Source organism: Cottoperca gobio, chromosome 1 (genome assembly GCF_900634415.1).
Source record: "Cottoperca gobio chromosome 1, fCotGob3.1, whole genome shotgun sequence".
Classification (NCBI taxonomy): domain Eukaryota; kingdom Metazoa; phylum Chordata; class Actinopteri; order Perciformes; family Bovichtidae; genus Cottoperca; species Cottoperca gobio.
The window spans coordinates 14,385,618-14,405,309 of record NC_041355.1 but is presented as its reverse complement, the minus strand read 5'-3'; the positions used below and the strand labels follow the sequence as shown (position 1 = coordinate 14,405,309).

At 40.7% G+C, this 19,692-nt stretch overlaps 1 protein-coding gene across 1 annotated transcript in view; it reads left to right on the top strand.

The window, feature by feature from the left end:
• Window positions 1–19,692, top strand: part of LOC115011930 (nucleosome-remodeling factor subunit BPTF-like) — a 51,511-nt gene that overhangs the window by 5,410 nt on the left and 26,409 nt on the right. The window contains 15 exon segments of the mRNA XM_029437221.1: window positions 3,874–3,925; window positions 4,121–4,289; window positions 6,568–6,807; window positions 7,466–7,675; window positions 8,634–8,819; window positions 9,174–9,340; window positions 9,762–9,938; window positions 10,066–10,247; window positions 10,723–10,854; window positions 11,710–11,839; window positions 13,105–13,240; window positions 13,688–13,987; window positions 14,188–16,276; window positions 18,910–19,034; window positions 19,470–19,598. Coding sequence (XP_029293081.1) covers window positions 3,874–3,925; window positions 4,121–4,289; window positions 6,568–6,807; window positions 7,466–7,675; window positions 8,634–8,819; window positions 9,174–9,340; window positions 9,762–9,938; window positions 10,066–10,247; window positions 10,723–10,854; window positions 11,710–11,839; window positions 13,105–13,240; window positions 13,688–13,987; window positions 14,188–16,276; window positions 18,910–19,034; window positions 19,470–19,598 — 4,424 coding nt within the window.

Here is a 19,692-nt window from a genome sequence, read left to right as displayed (position 1 = left end):
AAAGTTATTTGTCAAATTACCTGAAATATGAAGACTTTACCGAAACAATTAGTGAGGACTGACTGTGTAAAACTTGTTGATCGGATGTTTATTCAACCATTATCATCTCTCGGATTACTTTTTATTTTTATGGGTCTTTTCGCCAAAATAGTAGCTTAATTACAGTACACTACCAACGCACAACCAACTCGGACACGTGTCCGAATTTCCATGATTTTATGTTGTCGAAGATAAGAAGGAGTATTTGGCTGCAAGAGTAATAAGTGTTTGTTAAAGCAGTTTAATCCGCTCTAAAGCAGATCCCCAAAATTGGCACATCATTTGGTGTCATAGAAAGTGTTCGTGAATGTCACAAACCATCTGCATGTGCAATTATAAATAACACCATAAAGAAGAGAGATTTAGACAGTAAGCCTGTAATTTCCTTCCTGAACAATCCGGTACTGCAACTTACTGTGGCAGCTGATGCACCACAGTATTGTGTCAGTTTACTTCGTCCCAGATACTTATCTAAAGATTGTTAATGTAGGAAACCCACACCTTACTGAGCATGTGTTCAACCCTTATTTGAACTGTTGTCACAGGTTAATCCCTGAGCATCATAAAGATTCATGTTTGCAATTTGCATCTATAGATCCTACACATTATTGCTTAACCTCTGAATTGTTCATAACTGTAAATTACATTGTCTGGTCTTCAAAAGTTGTGTTCAACCTGAGCTCAACCCAGGTCATCAGTGACCTGCATTGACCCATTCAAATTGGCTATTTCATTTTGAAAATCATAGGTGAGTACTTACTTAAAAAGTCAAACATGCGTACCATAAATCTTTAAAAAATAAGAATCGAGTTGCAGAACATGTTATACACTACTACAGGTCTAAAGCCTGAGTAACCATAAGGCGTGTACCATGATGTGGCTGCAGGAATGTTTGGAGAAACACATCTTGTCACTGCTGTACTTTTAATCCCAGTGACAAAAAGTATTCAGCGCTTCGCTGCAAAGTTAAGCACAGCTAAAGATTAGGGCCTCACATGTGAATGCAGATCTGCATGGAGGTTGGACCTGCTGTTTAATAAATAGAATAATGCGTCCATAGGATTTTACATAACCTGATCATCAGCCGTACCGGTCCTATATGTTAGCAAATTATCTTGATATTGAGCAGTCACAGATGGTGTTTGTGTGTGTGTGTGCTGGGTCAGCAGCAGCAGAAGGCTGGCTACATAAACTACAAAAGAGCATGGATCACCTGAACAATGTAAGATTTAGAAGGGTAGGTGGCCTGAGGTTTGTCATCGCTGCATTTCACTCCCTCTCTTCTCTTTCTGCTTCGTCCCGCTCTCCAAATTGGCCCCCAGCAGGTGCTGCGTTACTGATCGCCACTCTCCCTTCAGAGGCTGTGTGTGTTTGTGCATATAAGTAGTGTGCACAGAGGATGTTTGTGTGACTGGATGTACGTGCAATGAATGATTCGCACAGAAGTGAGGTGTGTGTGTGTCCATGTGTGTGCTTGCACATGTGCCTCTAGTGAAGTGCTGAATAGACACGACTGTTACACAGCCTCAGGTTCCACAGTGCCTCAGCACCGTGCTGAGCAAAAAGCTCTCAAATATTCCACTATGTAGCTGCTGCTACATAAACTAACTCTTAAAAATGTCCTAGTCAATATTTCATATTGTGTTGGGGCTTGGAGAAGCTTATGCTTCCTACTAATCAGTAAGGTTCACCGTTACCCTACAGGTACACGCATTTTCATGGGAAACTCGGGGAGAGCTGATCTTTTCACAGATTATAGAAATGCGTGTCAGTGCTTTAATCATTTAGAATAGTATAAAGTAGGGCCAGGCTATACTTGAGTATTATTGTTTATCATTCGTGGGATTTTATTGTGATTGTATGACTGAAAACCCACCTGTTTCGCCATCACCTTTCCCAATAATACATTTTAAATTCTTATTTCGGTATGTAGCTCTTAAATTGGTTGGCTTATTTGAAGCTAATGGTTGAGTTTTTATTCTATCGTTTCTGTAAATTTAATTTGCATTGGGTTGGCTGATTTAAAGCTATTTTTCTGCACAATGATTTCACATATTTGAAGCTAATGTACTTGCAAGATTCTTATTGTTCGGAGCTGTATCTTCATGATTGTTTGCACTTATTGTAAGTCGCTTTGGACAAAAGCGTCAGCTAAATTCAATATCAAACACTTTGTGCAGACAGTCAAACACAACAAATAACTTTTAAAATCAACTGATACTCGTACCGTGGAGAGCCAAGCATGTGCACTGGCTCTGAAGTGGTGTTTGGGAAACACTATCTACATTTTAAAGTAGAAATGGATACCAAGAGACCTGTGAGACTCAAGCCACCCCTGTGACCTGTACACGTATGTTGTAGCTCTTAAACAAATGTTCTACACTTGCAGAAAACTATATATATATAGTATTTGCATTCTTTTGTCCATTACATAAAATATGCCTCCTTGTCATTTTCCATACTGACAAGTGAGTCTGTCAAAGCGAGATCAAATCAAATGTATTTATATAGCCCAATATCACAAATTATACATTTGTCTCAGTGTGCTTTACAGACTGTACAGGATTACGACACCCTCTGTCCTTAGACCCTCGCATCACACAAGGATAAACTTCCTAAATGAAACCCCATAATTAAAGGGGGAAAAATGGAAGAAACCTCAGGGAGAGCAACTGAGGAGGGATCCCTCTCCCAGGACGGACAGACGTGCAATAGATGTCGTATGTACAGGATAAACAACATAGTACAAATACAACATCAATGTGACAGAAATGATGGTGTGGTCAAATGTTTTAAAAAAGGATGAATCCAGGAAGATGTAATAAAAAAGGCTTCCCGGTGTCTCCAAAGGAGAGATGAGGAACACTTGAAGTCACAGTCTGATAGACAATTTAATTTCTTCAATGGAATTATTGTTCTCAGTTTTCCAACGACACCTTGCATGTTTTGCTCAGGTTGTTACACCTGTAGTGCATTGTGTATGACATGAATATGACAGCATTGTATCACGACCAGAGAGATGAATATAGGACTGTCTAAAGTCCACTATGTTATTAATAATCAAGCAGCAGTGTTTATAATGGATAGATCTGCCAGACAAAATGATACGCTTCAAAGAGTAATGGCTGGCATTACACATTCATGGTTACCTCCTGATTACTGTATAGCTTATGCATCTTTATGTGTTTATGTGTCGGGGACAATGCGCATAAATTGACATCAATCAAATGTAAATGTTATGATTTAGCTTATCTGCAGTCTAGGGCTGGGCGAGATGGAATATTCTAATATCACAATATTTTTGACCAAATGCCTCAAATATCGATATGTATGATTGTATGGCTTTTGGTGCTTTCAAAAAATATTTACACTGATATTTTTTGATGAATAACCGTTAACGATGTGGATATATTGACTAAGCGAGTAAAGGCAAATTATAGAACAGCTAGGTAAATTCAGAAAATTGCATCACTTGGAAACCATGGAAAGACAGCATTTATGCCATATTACAATATCCAAAATCAAAAAGGATATCTAGTCTAGTCTATATAGTCACCCCCCCCCCCCCCCCCCACCCTATAATAATCAGGCTGGTGTTCACGACCCCATGTAAATGCATCATAAACTGTCTGCACACACAGCGGTAGATGCACTATATGCATAAGTGAATAAATGCTTCTTGGTGTCAAAACATTTTGACTCCGCAGCGAAGCACAAATTATATTACTGGAAAGCAAGCGTATGTAGAGCATATATCTTCTGGTTTTATCGTCTTCTTTTTCCTCTTTGTCCTACCCCTCACTGTTGTCTCCTAATTTTAATCTAATCCTACAGTGAGGAGGATGGCGAGCAGGAGGACAAAGCCATCTGGTACTACAGCACCAAGGTAAATGCAACTCATCATTTCTCTTACTGGGGGTGCATGCTTATTCACACAATTACTCTTCTTAATTTCTTCCTTTTTTGTTTTAATTATCAAAATGCATCCAAACATTCTGTTTTCTGGCAGGGCAGCTGTCATAGCATTGAGCCAATCTTGTATTTCACTTATTAAACTATCCCCTAACTCTGCTCTTCCCAGGTCCAGCTAGCTGAGCTCATAGATTGTTTGGATAAGGAGTACTGGGAGGCCGACCTGAATGCAGCACTTGAAGAGATAAGGGATGAGGTGCACGCTCATATGGACATCACAGAGGACCTAACCAACAAGGCCCGTGGCAGCAACAAGTGTTTCCTCACTGCGGCCAATGGTAAAGAGTTCTTCATATTTATAATAAAAAAAAACATTCTCAGGAAATCTGAGATGCTTTCTGTTGCCGAGTTTGATTATTGAATCAGTGGAAGAAGGATCTCCTTAAACCCAAAGTATTTCTTCTTCCCTTTTTGCCTCCGTCTTTCCACTCCTCTGCCTGTTTTCCCCCCATTTCTCATGAATGCCATCCAGTCATAGATGGCCTGGCCATAGGAATCAACCCAGCTATTATGTAACCTTACTCTGGTCCCAGTTTGGCCAGTACCCAACAGCTTCCCTTCAGACCCTCATCCATTATTTTCCGTCTGTGAGCATATCGTGTTTATAGCATTCAGTCTGCTAAGCGTTGTAGCACAGCGCTATACTTCAAACGGTGCTGCTGTATGTGATGTTAACTTTTGATGCAACAGCATCGGCTGAGCACTGATAAGTTAAAGATTCTCGCTGACAGCCAACCTTTTTACCCCCAGGAGGTAGATAATAAAGGTATATGAAGACTGTATGCCACTTGAATGAATGAATACAGCTTTTGTTAAACTTTTTCAAACTGGAAGCAGCAGCTTCCTCCCCTGTGCTTTCACAGCATGTGTGTGTGTGTGTGTGTGTGTGTGTGTGTGTGTGTGTGTGTGTGTGTGTGTGTGTGTGTGTGTGTGTGTGTGTGTGTGTGTGTGTGTGTGTGTGTGTGTGTGTGTGTGTGTGTGTGTGTTTTTTTTGTGTGGCTCTTGCAGAGTAACAGCTGGCGCAGCAACATTTTAAAAGTGTAAAGATGACCTGGATTGTAATACGTGATTCTGAAGATACACAAGTGATGCTCAGCAGTTAGAAGAACCAAACAAAAAAGTGATTGAATAAAACACTTAATGTCCTGTGGTTAGTATATTTGGCAGCTGTTTTTACAACTAATCCATAAAACTGCGTTGAAATCCTGAAATGTAAAAAAGTTAGTTTTTACATAGTCTCTTTATGACAGTCAAATATAAAATGTGAGATATTTCATCCAACTTGGTGACAAGTGTAACTGGAGATACAGTATGTCATCTAATGTTGTTGTTCTTCTCTGTGCAGGTGTTACATCTAGTTAGGAGATGAATGTGTCAGCCCTGCCTCTTCATCTGTAAACAGGCGTTGATAAAACAAAGAGGAAATTTAGCAAACAATCATGCGTTTCCTGTTTTGTGCGCGAATAAAAGAAAAGCCTCAACATTTCCATCTGTACGTTTTGTTCTGCTCGATGCAAGAGTTCCTATTTGGATGAGGCAGACTAAGTGCACTCATAACGAGACGTGTATTAAACAAAAACAACTTTACCTCGGAAGTTTCCATTAAAGCTGTTGTAACACGCAGATGCACACAATATTAACTGCTTCAGTCATAAAATACAAATCAGTCAATTGGCGTTTCAGATTTTTCTGTTTATCATACATTTTTTCTGGCTTCTTTATGCTGTCCTGCACAGTGCAGATGGAGGCTTTATATTGCTCAGCTTATATTAAATCTGTTATGGTGGTGCTACCGATGAGTCATACTCTGGTAAAGGACTTTACAGTCTTCCACTTTGTATCGATGACTCAACGTGCGTATGTCTCAATATGTGACAATAAGTAATAGGTGATCACTGCTGCTACACATATTAACACTGTAGTAATCCATTTAAAACACAGCCGCTCTCTGACCACATGCGAGAATCTAACTATTGTGGTGTTGTACAGCAGGTTAGGATGTAAACCTCTACAAGCATGTACACTGTTTTACATGCAAATCATGTAATATAAATCCTTTTACACAGACTGTTGATACTATTTGTGAAGTCTAAACAAGGAGGTCCATTGGAGATGAATTCTGTGTCTTTTACTAGTTTTGGGATTAAGTATTAAATCTAAGCATGTCATAAAATCCAAAAACACACCCTCCTTGTCTGTTGGCCTTCCAAGGCATCTTTACCTGAAGACTGAAGAATTTCCCTCCACAACTACAATCTGCTTAATACAAAATGTTCTGGCTTTTAATGTTCATTTTGTGATTTATTTATTACTGTTGAATAACAACTTGTATTCATTATATTTTCTCTAGGTTGTGTGCACTAAGTTTTATTAAGGGTGTTCTCAGTATTCTAAAATGATGCCTTTTTAGACGCACAGTACAACTCACAAATTGTGTTGTTGATCACATCCCTGATTGTGATTTCACGACAATCACACGCTATTTATTGTCCCAGACTTTCATTTCTTTTGTCTTAAAACTATTGTCTTTTGTTTACATCTTCTTCTTTCATCCAGAGGAGATCCTGGAGCGGTTGCGGGTTAAGAAGGAGGAGGAGCTGGAGGAGGTGAAGAGACGGGCTGCCGAGGAGGCCCAGAAAGAGCGGCTGGAGAAGGAGAAGATGGAGGTAGATGTGAAGAAGGAAGATGAAGAGACCACGTTGATGGACGAAGTGCAACAGGAGGGCAAGGTCAAATATCTGACACAAGAGGAGGACACAAAAGAAGTGGCCAAGGAAGAGAAAAAGGATGGTGAAGGTAATTATGATGTTTGAATTTCACAAGGTATTCTGAAAAACATGATTTTAAATATGTAGCACAAGCTGAGTAATGATAATCGTAGCATAACAAGGTTCAATACTGAAAAGCTGTTTCTCTGGGTCTCAGCGCCGCCACTCTATTCTGCTTTTTAGCCTTGGAGAAAAGGACAATCAGAATGGTGTAATTAGTTATTGATTTAAGAATCAATTCTGTTGTTATTTTGGCTCCTACACCAATTTGTAATGCTGTGCTCTTCAAAGTCTCAAGCCATAAGTTTGCCAATCACAAAGCACATATTTACATCTGTGTTCTTGCTGGTTACATATGATCCAGTGCAACAAAGAGGCACTTATACAGAATAATAAGACATTTATTGCATAGGCAGCAAAACACTTAACGTTTTTGATAAGCTGATTGGCCTCGAGAGCGTAACGGATACAAATGTCTAAATATGTTCCAATAAAATATGCAGCTTTGCAAACAATGTCCAAATTTAGACTATTTTCTTTTCTCCAGTTGATTATGAATGATGTTATAATTTGAGCATATCTGTCAGCCCTGACCATTACTGCTTCTCTCCATTGTCTCCATGTTATGTATGCAATATAAGACAAAATATAAAACTATTTACAACATTGCTGATGTTCATCTGTAGTTGTTGAAGCTCCACCTACTGGCCAAGGTGGCAGTAGTGGCAGTAGCATCTCAGACGGACCTATACTTCCATCAACCTCTGCCCCAACACAAACCATCCTCACCACCATGAGCTATAGCCTGGCCTCGGAGGCTCCAAAGCCCCCGGCCTCCACCGTAGAGGCTCTGATAGAGGGACGTTCCCATATAGAGGTCTCTAACAACACCAAAGGTATACAAGGACATTTCAGGGGGAAGTTAACCTCATTACGCTCTATTTGGGGAGCTGCTTTACTGCCACAGTCTGCAACTTCACAGCATTGTGTGCTGAATCTAATACCAGTGACTTGTCTTATACACCCAGTGCTTTGGAGTTCCTCTTCGCATGTTGCTCTCAATCGATCTGCTGGCTTTTGTGTTCAATTGTCCAATTTTTATTTCTTTAAACCTGTCTTCAGCCTGGGAACACTCAGCAATTTTCTCCTTGAACTGTTAATTCCTCATGCTCTCTTTTCGCCAGAGCTGAGAAGCTGATCGATTTGATTTTCAATCAGATGGCATTGTCACTGCACTTAGCATGACGAGAACCAAGCCTCAGTCCTTTTGGGGACAGCTTTTACTTTGCCTGGCACAATCATTCTTATAAAAAGCTTTTCTTCTGATGCTTGCTTGTAATCAGAACCTCTGATTGGATAGCTTTCTTTTTTTATGCAATGCCTTTTGTTAAACTGTTCAGTGATGATGTGCACATATACATCCTCAATAATTACAGAGCTTCACCATGCATTGATGTGTAGTCATGTGGCCTTGCCTGGACTGGTCGCCCATTGCTTTAAAGTGACCAAATCCCTCCTTTGGTGCATGCATTACGCATGACTTTTCAGTAGAGGGAGCCACAGCCTTAATTATTTACAAACTATCACAAGAAAGTTTCAGTCTAAATTAAAGCTGAGCTACTAATTGTGCAGAACTTCATATCTGTTGATCAGTGTTGACAGCTTTGATGCATCAATTTGTGTTTGTTGTTCTAGTTAACTTATTTCAGCCCGGGCTAACACCTGCACCTTGCTGGAACATCTTACACTAACCCTGAAAGATGTCTCAAATGATGACTGACGACAGCAAGGACAACACAATCTAGACAAGCTTGTAACGGTCAATCCTCTTTGTGATTTTCTGTCTGTGAGCAGAAAACCCACCATCAGATGCTGTCCCTGTCAGCGGAGATGGCATCCCCAGCCTGAGCCAGCCGTCCCAGACCAGCGAGGAGAACAGTAACGGAGGTTTGGGTGCTGGGGTCCCTCCCAGAGGTCCGGAACCACCAGACCTGGCTGACAAGTCCTCCCAGTCATCCCTGGCCAGCCTTGATGACATAGGTCTGACAAAATATAAATAACTTTTTGTTTGTTTTCTCATTTCTAGAACACTGTTGAAAACAAAAATAAATAAAGGTCATATAAAACTAACTTTGTAAGCCAAAAGGGACGCCAGAAAAATAACTGTCCTCTGTATCATACTAGTCATCTACACATTGTACATCCCAGTTAATGGGCCATGAAGCAGAACATTTTACATAGTAGTTTTCTCTCTACGAGAAAAGCAGTATTACGACTATTATTCATTTCAAGGGGATTATTGTCTTCAGTGATCATTGCACATCAAATGGAGTTTACGACTGTGTAAGATTTCGCTTCTTCTATCGGGGACTGAACCTTGCGTTGGGTTTCCAGGGGAGAGTAAAGACTGCGGTGAAATGGGTCCCGGAGGTAAAAAGTCTGCAGCCACTCGCATGGTGACCCGGCTGAGGAACCCAGACAGCAAGCTTAGCCAGATGAAGAGCCAACAGGTGGCTGCTGCTGTTCACGGAGCCAACAAGGTCTTCAAGGAGGGCAAAGAGGTGAGAAGAACCAAGGTTTATAATAATTTCGCTCTTTCAGACAATAAATGAAAAAGTGTCTAAAACACAGGTGCACAGACCAGGCCAATGTATGTCTGAAGATGAGGTTAATAACCTTGGGGTATGAGAATTAGAGATTTACCTGACTATCTTTGGCATATTTAACATTGTCCCTGACTAACTTTTCGCCTAGTAAAACATAATTTAGTAGTAGGAAACGGATATGCAAGAGTGGGAAAACCATAGCTCATTTCGAGGCTCATTGGTGTCTGTAATGAGGATGTTTTTTTTATTCAGAGCTGGTTGCAACAAGTTGTAAATTGTATTATAAGTAGATAGGAATATGAGCTTCATTGTCATAAGGGAGTCTTTAAAAAATCTAAATGACTCTCCCCCCCCCCCCCCTCCCCTACCTCTACAGGTACTAGTAGTAAATGCACAAGGTGATGTCACCCGTGTCAGCATGCGAGGGAAGGAGATAGTGATGAAGGGGACACTCATCCAATACTTCAAGCTTGGCCAGGAGGGAAAATACCGCGTCTATCATAATCAATACAGTTCCAATACTGTGGCCCTCAACAAGCACCAGCACAGAGAGGCAAGTATCACAACGACTTGTACTTCCGTACAGTCAAAGATGATATGAAGTTGACAGTTAAAAGTCCCCGGTCTCTCACGTGCCTAAACTTCATCCCTAACTAATACGTTATTCGTCTTTTCATCAGGACCACGACAAGAGGCGGCATCTCTCCCACAAGTTCTGCATGACACCAGCCGGAGAGTTTAAGTGGAATGGGTCTATTCATGGCTCTAAGGTTCTGACCATCTCCACACTGAGACTCACCATCATCCAGCTGGAGAACAACGTTCCAGCTCCGTTCATGCACCCTAACTGGGCTTCACACAGGTACAAAGTCAGGCTCTGTACATGTGGAAATGTTATATCACAATTCTGATACGTGTGTAGCTTGCTATGCGTTTTATAACCACACTAAATATTCAGTGGATAAAGGTTTTAGTGCTTTAGGTTGTCATTCAGCTCTTCATTACGCTATCTTTGTCCGTTTTAGCCTGCTATGCAACTACGTATGCATATACTAACTACTAAAGATACCGTGAGCATCTCTGCCTTGTTGCAGCTCAGTCTATTTCTACTTCTCATCTAAGATGTGAGACACAGAGCTGAGCATATGATAAATTGGTGCATCATTAGATGTCAGTCATTTCAGTGATTTTAAGATGTAGATATGAAAGAAATGCCAGAGTGAATGCACTTCTTCCTTTTGACAAGAACTTCAAACTAAATGTAGCCTAAAAGTGAAAGTGCCTAAAGTAAAGAGAGAAGTTTCAAAATGTTTAATGCTTCTTTTCTTGTTTTGTAGGACCAATTGGATCAAAGCAGTTCAGATGTGCAGTAAGGCCAGAGAGTTTGCGCTGGCTCTGGCCATCCTGGAGTGCGCCATCAAACCTGTGGCTATGCTGCCTGTCTGGAAGGACTCACTGGGCCATACCAGGTACACACATAGTGTGTAAATACTGTGCGTGTGTGCGTGTACATATTGTAAACATAGTACACATTCATAAATATGTGCTTTTACACTGATATGTTTCAAACACACATTAATATTATAGTTATAGGATCCAGCCACATTCATTCAGTTTGAATGCAAGACATTTAAATACATAAGAAAAGATAAAAACTCAAGCAAGCATTCACAATGTACACAGGGTGTGTGTGTTCAGTTTAGCAGGCAGAGGCAATCATAACCAGATCAGATCAAAAGGCCCACCCTTGCTGTGAGGCATAATATTTAGACTGCAAGTCCACTACCAGTGCCACCCACCTCTGCCTCTACTCCTGCTTCAACACCACAACGCCCCTTTAAAGAAGCGATTGTCCAAGATTTCACAAGGTTAGGATCAGAATGTGTGTGACTGAACTGTGAGCAAAGTAAGAGAGAGCATTTGTATTACACAATTGTTTACTTGCACCTAAGGCAAGACTAGATATCGACATGAAACTTCCCCTGTTGGACAATTGTTTTCTGAAATGGTATGTTTATGCTTATTTGAGCATCGGATAAAGCCCAGTTAAAAAATTATTGTTTAATTTTGTTGACATATTAGAGTCAAAGGTTTTTTTAAAGAGGGAACTTTGGATATAACTTTGTATCACTACATACATTAGAAAATACTGTCAACAGCATTTAAACATTTTTTTTAATATATAAATAATAAAATGTATATACATACATACACTGCATGAAAAAAACAATGTTACTAGTCTTTGTAGAAGTAGAATCAATAGCATTTTCAATTTAAGAGCAGCAGGCTATATTGTATGAACATTTAAAAACAATATGTTTCAGGTTAAACCGCATGACGTCTATAGAACGTGAGGAGAAGGAGAAAGTGAAGAAGAGGGAGAAGAAGCTGGAGGATGAAGAGACGATGCAACAGGCCACCTGGGTCAAATACACCTTTCCAATTAAACACCAGGTAGGTTGCATGCATACATTTTTGGTTTTTCAAGTGATTATTTCAAACCTGGCACAAGATGAATTGATATGTCAGAAGTTAGATATTCTCTTGCCATTCATGCACACAAGGAACACCCTCTTGTACTCATGTATTCATACTGAGCATATCACTGTGCATTTGTACTTATTACTGGCCACAAAGAGTTCTGCCCTGACTTATAACACAAAAGTCCACTCGTGTATATGAGCATTGTACAGTAGGGGATTTAAACCTTTTGTACTTTAAGCTACTGATACTTTTTTTTAAATAAAAAATAAAGTAACAAAAGAAGGCCACTTTCAGATGTGTTGACCAAAATAAATATTTACCCATCATTTACTGTTATTAGAAATCTAATAAATCTCATATTTCCTCACCACACACTTTGGAGATTTTACTGGTGCAGGGTTATCGCCCACATCATCACTTTCTCGTTCCAATCACCAATCCATTTTGTGTAAGTGCATCCGAGGGAACGTTAGCTAGCTAATAATGATGTTTGTCTATACCTGATGATGTGTTGAGATTGACGTGGTGATATTCAAACGTAACTGGTCACTGAAAGTTTTTTATTTATGTGATTTCTTTCCATGTGAGCACATTTAGATATAAACATAACTGGCTTTGTATATTACAAAAATACATTTTATTTATTTAATCTAACCATTAGGCATTGGGCCATGTGGTAACATGAACAGCTCATGACACACAGACACTGGGATGTCCAGGATGGCTGCCATCACTCTGGCATTGAAGTTGACACTGGATGTTCAGAGTCTTGTGCGCCACACCAGTGCTGATGTCCACGACATTCGCAGCCACCTTTTTAGATGCACCACTGATATCGCCATCCTAACTATTCTAGTTCTGTTGTCTGTGCCAAAGCAACAGGAAACTATACTGATTATGTGATGACTGCAATAATATTCCAGTCTCGTCTGAAAACTGAGGCATTGCTGTGGGAAACACTGGTGTGTACTGTATGTTGTGCGTGAGTGACCATCAAGGGCTCTTTGATGCAGCAAGTTGAGCTCTGTTCTGAGTCATTTCCCTCAGCAATTAGTGATCAGTGTGTGAATAACCCCTGAACTTTTAAGGTTTCTTTATATCTGTGCTCTCCCGCTACAACTCCTTTTTTCTGTCTTTTCCAATTCACTTTTCTCGGTTTGACGCTTTAATCCTTTTTTCTGTTTCTGTATCCCTCTTTTCCTAATTTCTCCTCTACTTTCTTGTCTTATTTGAAGGTGTGGAAGCAGAAAGGAGAGGAGTATCGTGTTACGGGCTATGGGGGCTGGAGTTGGATCAGTAGGACTTATGTGCAGCGGTTTGATCCCAGGCTTCCCGGCAACACTAACGCCAACTACCGCAAAGAACTGGAAGGTCTGGAATGGGATACTTTGGGGCCTAAAATGTGGTTTTCTCAAATTTAAAGTCTTTTTGACTCTGAGATTTAGTCTCTCGTTCAGTAATCTCAACGATGTCATTGTGTGTGTTGCATTCAATGATTTAAGCCTCTCTTTTGATGTGTCTGTAGATGTCATTGAGTAAAATCTAAGATCAAAGATCAATTCACAGACCTCACAAATAGTTTAAATTATTGTTTATTCAAACTGAATGTTCAGATTAACTGCAGTGTCAAAAACACATTATTTCTGTTGTTAAAGCTGCAGACTTCATAGTAATCCTTTTCAAGTTTGTTTATTTTCTTATTTTCTTGAGTTGTGTGTTCCATAATAGCCATCTTATTAGCAATTATCTGCAGCTCTAGATGTGTTTCTTCAAACTAATTTGAAAAATAAACTCTCACTGTCATTGTGTTTTCCAAAGATGCTAAACTTGGCAAGAAATGTACCCTGCTGGACTTGAGTTGGCGTCCCAGTGTATCTGCACCAGAAGCTCAGGGAGCTGCTGTCTTAAGCAGTGAGGCAAAAGATCAAGACCCCTCTTGCCTCTCCAAGCCTGCAACAGATCATCCGATGTCTGTTGAAGATTTGGAATCTAAAGAGAGGATGGAAGAGGAAAAGAAAGAAGGGGCGGAAGAAAAGGAAAAGTCTGAGGAGCTGTCTGATCAATTGCCAGCAAAGATGGAGGTGGACCCCACAGACTCTCGATCAGATGATGTGCAAAGTATGAAACGTACGAGTGCGACTTTGTGTCTAATTGCATTGCATTCAATTGCATGTGGCTTATAAACAACATTTATAATTACAACATTTACTATAATCGTGTGTATCATTCCCAAGGATTTTCAACTTGATTGACAGAATGTGATGAAATTGATTTGTATATCAATGTATATTAAAGTATGAATACATTTTTCTCTCCAGGGTCTAGTATTCAGGAAGAAAAGGCCTCTGTGAAGGAGGAGCCTACAGAGGGACCTACACAGCCCTTTAACTACGATGTAGTGGATGTCAGCAAGGGCTTCCTCACCCGCATTCCCTACAAGAAGGTCAAGACCTCCAAGCTTGATGGCCTGCTGGAGCGACGAGTGAAGCAGCACATTATTGAGGAGAAGCAGAGGCCGCAAATGTCCGCGTCCAACCCTCAGGCTCCTACACCAGTTTCATCCACTTCAAACCCCGCTCTGAGCACTCCGGTCCGGCCGCGGTCACCACTCAAGCCTCATACTCTCGCTCAGACACAGCTTGCACTGGGGAAAGCTGTGAAAGTGGAGGATAAATCTTCCACAACACAAACTCCAGGGCCCGAGAAAGTTAGAAGGGGAGAGGTTGAAGGGGAGAGTCAGGCTGAACTCTCTAAAACTACGGATGAGACTGTCTCTCTTCCTCTTCCTTCTCCTGTTCCTGACTCCACACCCAAAGACAGTTGCAGTACAGGTATACAAAACCAAACCACCTCCATGCCCAAGGCATTGGAGGCAGACTTAGTGGAAAGGACTATGGGGCAAAAAGAAACTAATACAGACAGTTTGGGGCAAGAGGGTGTCCCACTGCCTGATGTACATGAAATACCAGCAGGGGGAATTCATAGCTCTTTAGAGCGACACACAGCCAGCGCACCATCAGATGTTACCAAGGCTGCGCATATAGAAAACACAGGTTCTGAGGTTTCCAACTTAAAATTGGACTGTCTACGGACATCTACAAGTGTTCTTGACCAAATAGGCAGTCAAAACACATCTCCTTCTGAAGGTATTCAGCAAAACCCAGAAACTTTAAGCTCAGCGCATTCAGGTACAGAGGAAAATGGCATGGGGCCAGAGGAGAACCGAGAAAATACACAAGGCATTGGACAAGGTAAAACCGAGAGCGATAGCCCTCCCAAGCTAGTTTCTCCTCTCCTTCAGGTAAATGGTAATGATGGCTTGGGGAGTGAAAGCATGTTGAGTAACTCTGTAATGAGCTCAAATAATGGTGCGCTAACCAGCAGTCCACAGCCCAAGGTGAATAGCATCGGTAAAATTGAAGAACAAAAGCCGGTCGTCTCGTTGAAGGACGGCACACAGCAAAAGCCTTTAGTGAACGGAGATTTGGCCCCTTTAAATGATTGTACAGAGGTTGGGGCCAAGGAGCCAAGCCTAGCTTCTAAGGTGGAGGTAGAGAGCAAGACAATGACTTTAGACCAGGACTACAAACCTCCACTGAAGATGATGAGGCTGGAGAACAACATCGGTGCTCAAAGCACTCTTCAGCACATCAGCTCATCACCATTTCAGTCTGTGCAGGACAAACCCAGTCCTGTGGTCAAGATCATCAGAATGCCGCCATCTCCTATACCTTCAGCGGAAGAGTCGAGTCTGAGCGACGACTTTGCAGAGGAGAACAGTAACAGCAGGACGACAGAACCACTCAAGACCATCATCACCCAGATAACCACGAAGTCCACAACCACCACAACAGTAGTTTCCACGGAGATGAGGATAGCAAAAGTGCCATCGAATGCAATGGCAGTGGTGACAAAGCCTGTGGCGTCGACAAAAGAAAACAGCGCAGTGTCCACCCTTACTACCATGACCAAAACAACTGTGACCAAAATCTGTTCCCCCGGGCTCGACAGTCAGTCAGAGGACAGCCAGAGTGAAATAGTGACACAAGAACAGAAGACGGCGCTGTCAGCCTCTATCAGTAAGTCAACAACTGACACCAGTGGTAAGACCTCAGTGTCATCTGTTGCTGTGAGCCTGGAGGATTCGTCATCGACAAAGGGCTGTGTCCGCCTCCTCAAGTTCTCCCGCACCAAGAAGACACGCTCAGACACTGCCCTTCCTTCTTACCGCAAGTTTGTCACCAAGAGCAACCGCAAGAGTATTTTTGTGCTGCCCCATGACAACTTGAAGGTGCTGGCGAGGCGAGGCGGATTCCGTGAGGTGTCCATATTTAGCTACAATGCCAAGCCAGCACTGGATATCTGGCCATATCCTTCACCCAGGCCCTCGTTTGGCATCACCTGGAGGTAAGCTCGCTCTCTCTGTTCGTATTTCTCATATGCTTAAAGCTTCTCACCCCTAAACCACAAGCATTATTGAAAGTTTTCAATCTTTCTGTCCCCCAGTTTCCCCCTTGTGCTCACTTGACACCTAATTAGGGCTGTAACTAACAAATATTTTCATTGGCAATTAATCTGTTGATTATTTTCAGTAGTTGTTTGGTCTACAAAATGTCAATCAGCGTTTCCCAAAGCCAAAGAAGATGTTCTCCAAAGGTCTTTGCCCAACTCAAAGATATTCAGTTTAATGCCATAGAGGAGCAAACAAACCACAACATATTCACATTCAAAAAGCTGAAATCGGATCTTTTTCTTTTTTTTTCAATTCCTCAAACCAATTAGTCGATGATCAAAGTAGATTTATTTAATATTACATTTCATTTAATAGTTAACAACTAATCGATTAGTCTCTACAGCTCTACACATAACTATTCACTACCAAAGTCGCTGGTTAAGTTGAACTTCTCCATCGTGAAGTTCCTCCTTTGCATTTGACCTGTCTTAACTGTTTCAGTGATCAGTGTGAAGCAATCTATGGCAGTCAGGGAGCGACTCTAGTTTTGAGGCCAGAGGAAACAAATACATAACATTGACACTGCAGATATTTTACACTTAGACACAAAAAACTTTATTTCAAATTAATAATAATAATAAGCTTTATTTGTATAGCACCTTTCATACAAGAATTGCAGCCTAAAGTGCTTCACAGCAAAAACATAACAATTACTACAAGAATAGACAGAATAAGAGCATTTACAGTACAATAATCACAGTGTTGCTGTAAATGAGTCTGAAGTACCATTATAAAAATAGCCGAATTAAAATATTATAAAATAGCAGAATTAAAATAGTCAGAATTAAATGAAGAAGGAAATTCCAATACAGAAAACCAAATAAAATAAAATAAACAGAATATAGTCAGAATTTGTCTCTATTGACTCTCAAATAAATATTAATTTAAAAACCCTGCAAGGGCACGATTCGAAATGTAGTTTTAATTAAAAAGTATGAACTGTTATTTTAGAAAAGACCACTTCAGGGTACAAATATTTCAAAATAAAACTTAATCAGATGTTTTTTAAAAGTTGATTTATATTTTGTAGCAGAGCAGACAGCCAGAGATAGTGTATCCGGTCTTGAAGAAGTTTTATTCTGCCACATATTCATTAATGATTTGTGTGTTCGGTGTCACAGTACAGTGTATGTAAATCAAAACATACGACTGGTACGTATTAGTATGAGCAACATTATCCACATTTGCCGTATATTTTTACTTTCAGTTTGGCCCAACTTCTTATTGACGTCCTTCACCCTCATGTGGTTTTTGGGGGAACTAACAAGACCTTCGTAGCTTTGTGCTCTTATAGAATTATACATAGTTTAAATGTTTAAATTTAAATGTTTTTATAACCATACACTTCTTTTTAAAGCTATAGTTATAAATGTACATTTGTGATTGTTTTTTTTACAAAAGACAACAGAAATCAGGCTGATACTATGTCCTTTCATCATTCACCTTTAAACCCATGTCCTGGAGATTTGTTGTTCATTATGTCTCCCTCGCTGTCTATGGCTTTGGCCCGGAGCAACGTTGCGGCTCTGAGCCTGGTGTCACACAGGTTATTTTAACCAGACCTCAGAGTTACGAAGCAGTCATGAATCATCCAGTGGACAATTGTCAGGATGTTCATTTTGTGTAGTGACCCAGCCCTGAAACCTAGCAATTTCTCGTCTGTGGTTTACACATGGGAAATGGAATATCTACCAAACCACACGCACACGCGCGCACACACACACACACACACACACACACACACACACACACACACACACACACACACACACACACACACACACACACACACACACACACACACACACACACACACACACACGTGATGATGTTATTGTAGATGTTCAAGATGTTTTCAATAAATGCCAAGTTCATTGTCGGAGCAGCATAAGGATGCACAGAAGGAATATTTCTTCTAAGAGATATTATTAATTGATGGATGATTGTCCTCTAATTCTACAATCTGTTACACCAAAAAATGTTTATCATATAAAATTTAAATGAATTATACACTTTAAACTTTGTGAGGTTGTTTTACGTTCTTTTGTCAGAGATTATACTGTATCTTTCCCTCAAATTATCTTAGAAAAGGATTTATTAAAGATGGCAGCCAGTCAGTTCTTTCATGGAAATGGTCATGAGGGGACAGCAACATCACCAAAAACTTCAGTCTGTTTTTATTCTGCCTCTTCCTGTTCCATGATCGTGCTGCAATGTGTTTTCTGCGTCTCACTGGCAGTCAATTGCTCTGCAATAATGAACTGCATGACACCAGGGCAGTGGGGAACGCCTTCAGCTCATCACTGTAGAAAAACTGTTCTTTCTGTCAGTAGTGTTTATATTGCAGTTTAAAATGAAAATTTTCAGCAAAATGTGCGTAACAGACATTTCCATTTTCCAGGAGTTTCTTTCAGTATAGCCGTCTGTCATGTTATGTACGGTATAGGTCCAAAGTTGTAAACGACTACTTGGACAAATGTTTACATGCAACTATATACATGACTAATACTTGAACCTTGTGTTATAGGTATCGGCTGCAGACTGTGAAGTCTTTGGCTGGTGTGTGCCTGATGCTGAGGCTCCTGTGGGCCTCTCTGAGATGGGACGACATGGCAGTCAAACCATCCGCCGCTGTCGGCACCACACGTACAGGTAGAACTCCCTACTCCCCCCAACCCATCAACACCTCCAAATAAAGATGTCACAGTGGAAAGATGGAGAAGAACTGCACAAAGTTTGGTTTTCTAGGGACTTAATTGTGTACAAGCTGTTTAAAAGATGTAGAAGTGACTTATTTTTCTTCAGATATTTATGTACTGGTGTTTTCAGAAAAACTGATCAACTCCAATCTGATGTTTAAAAAAATGGTAGAATCTGCAGTTCAATAACTGGGTAGTAGCTTCCTGAATGTACTTGGGTTATCCTCCTGATCCCCATGTTGGCCCAGAGAAACATACAACAATGCTTTTGTGAAAAAGACAGCCCTCAGTCTCATGTGGGTGTCACTGTGTTTATGTTGGAGAGCATTTCCTCCATCTTCTCGGGCTCTCCATACCAACCCAGCCCTATCCCCACTCATTGCTACAGAGACATCAGATACTGAAATCACCACCACAGAGATCATAAAACGCCGTGATGTGGGACCCTACGGCATTCGCTCAGAGTACTGCATCCGCAAAATCATCTGCCCCCTTGGAGTGCCAGAGACTCCGAAAGGTTAGCTACACTTTCTATTCCTGACACTGAAGAAAGAGTTACAATCCGTCAATTGGGTTGCTCCTTTTTTGTATTGCAATGTTTAAAAATGTAG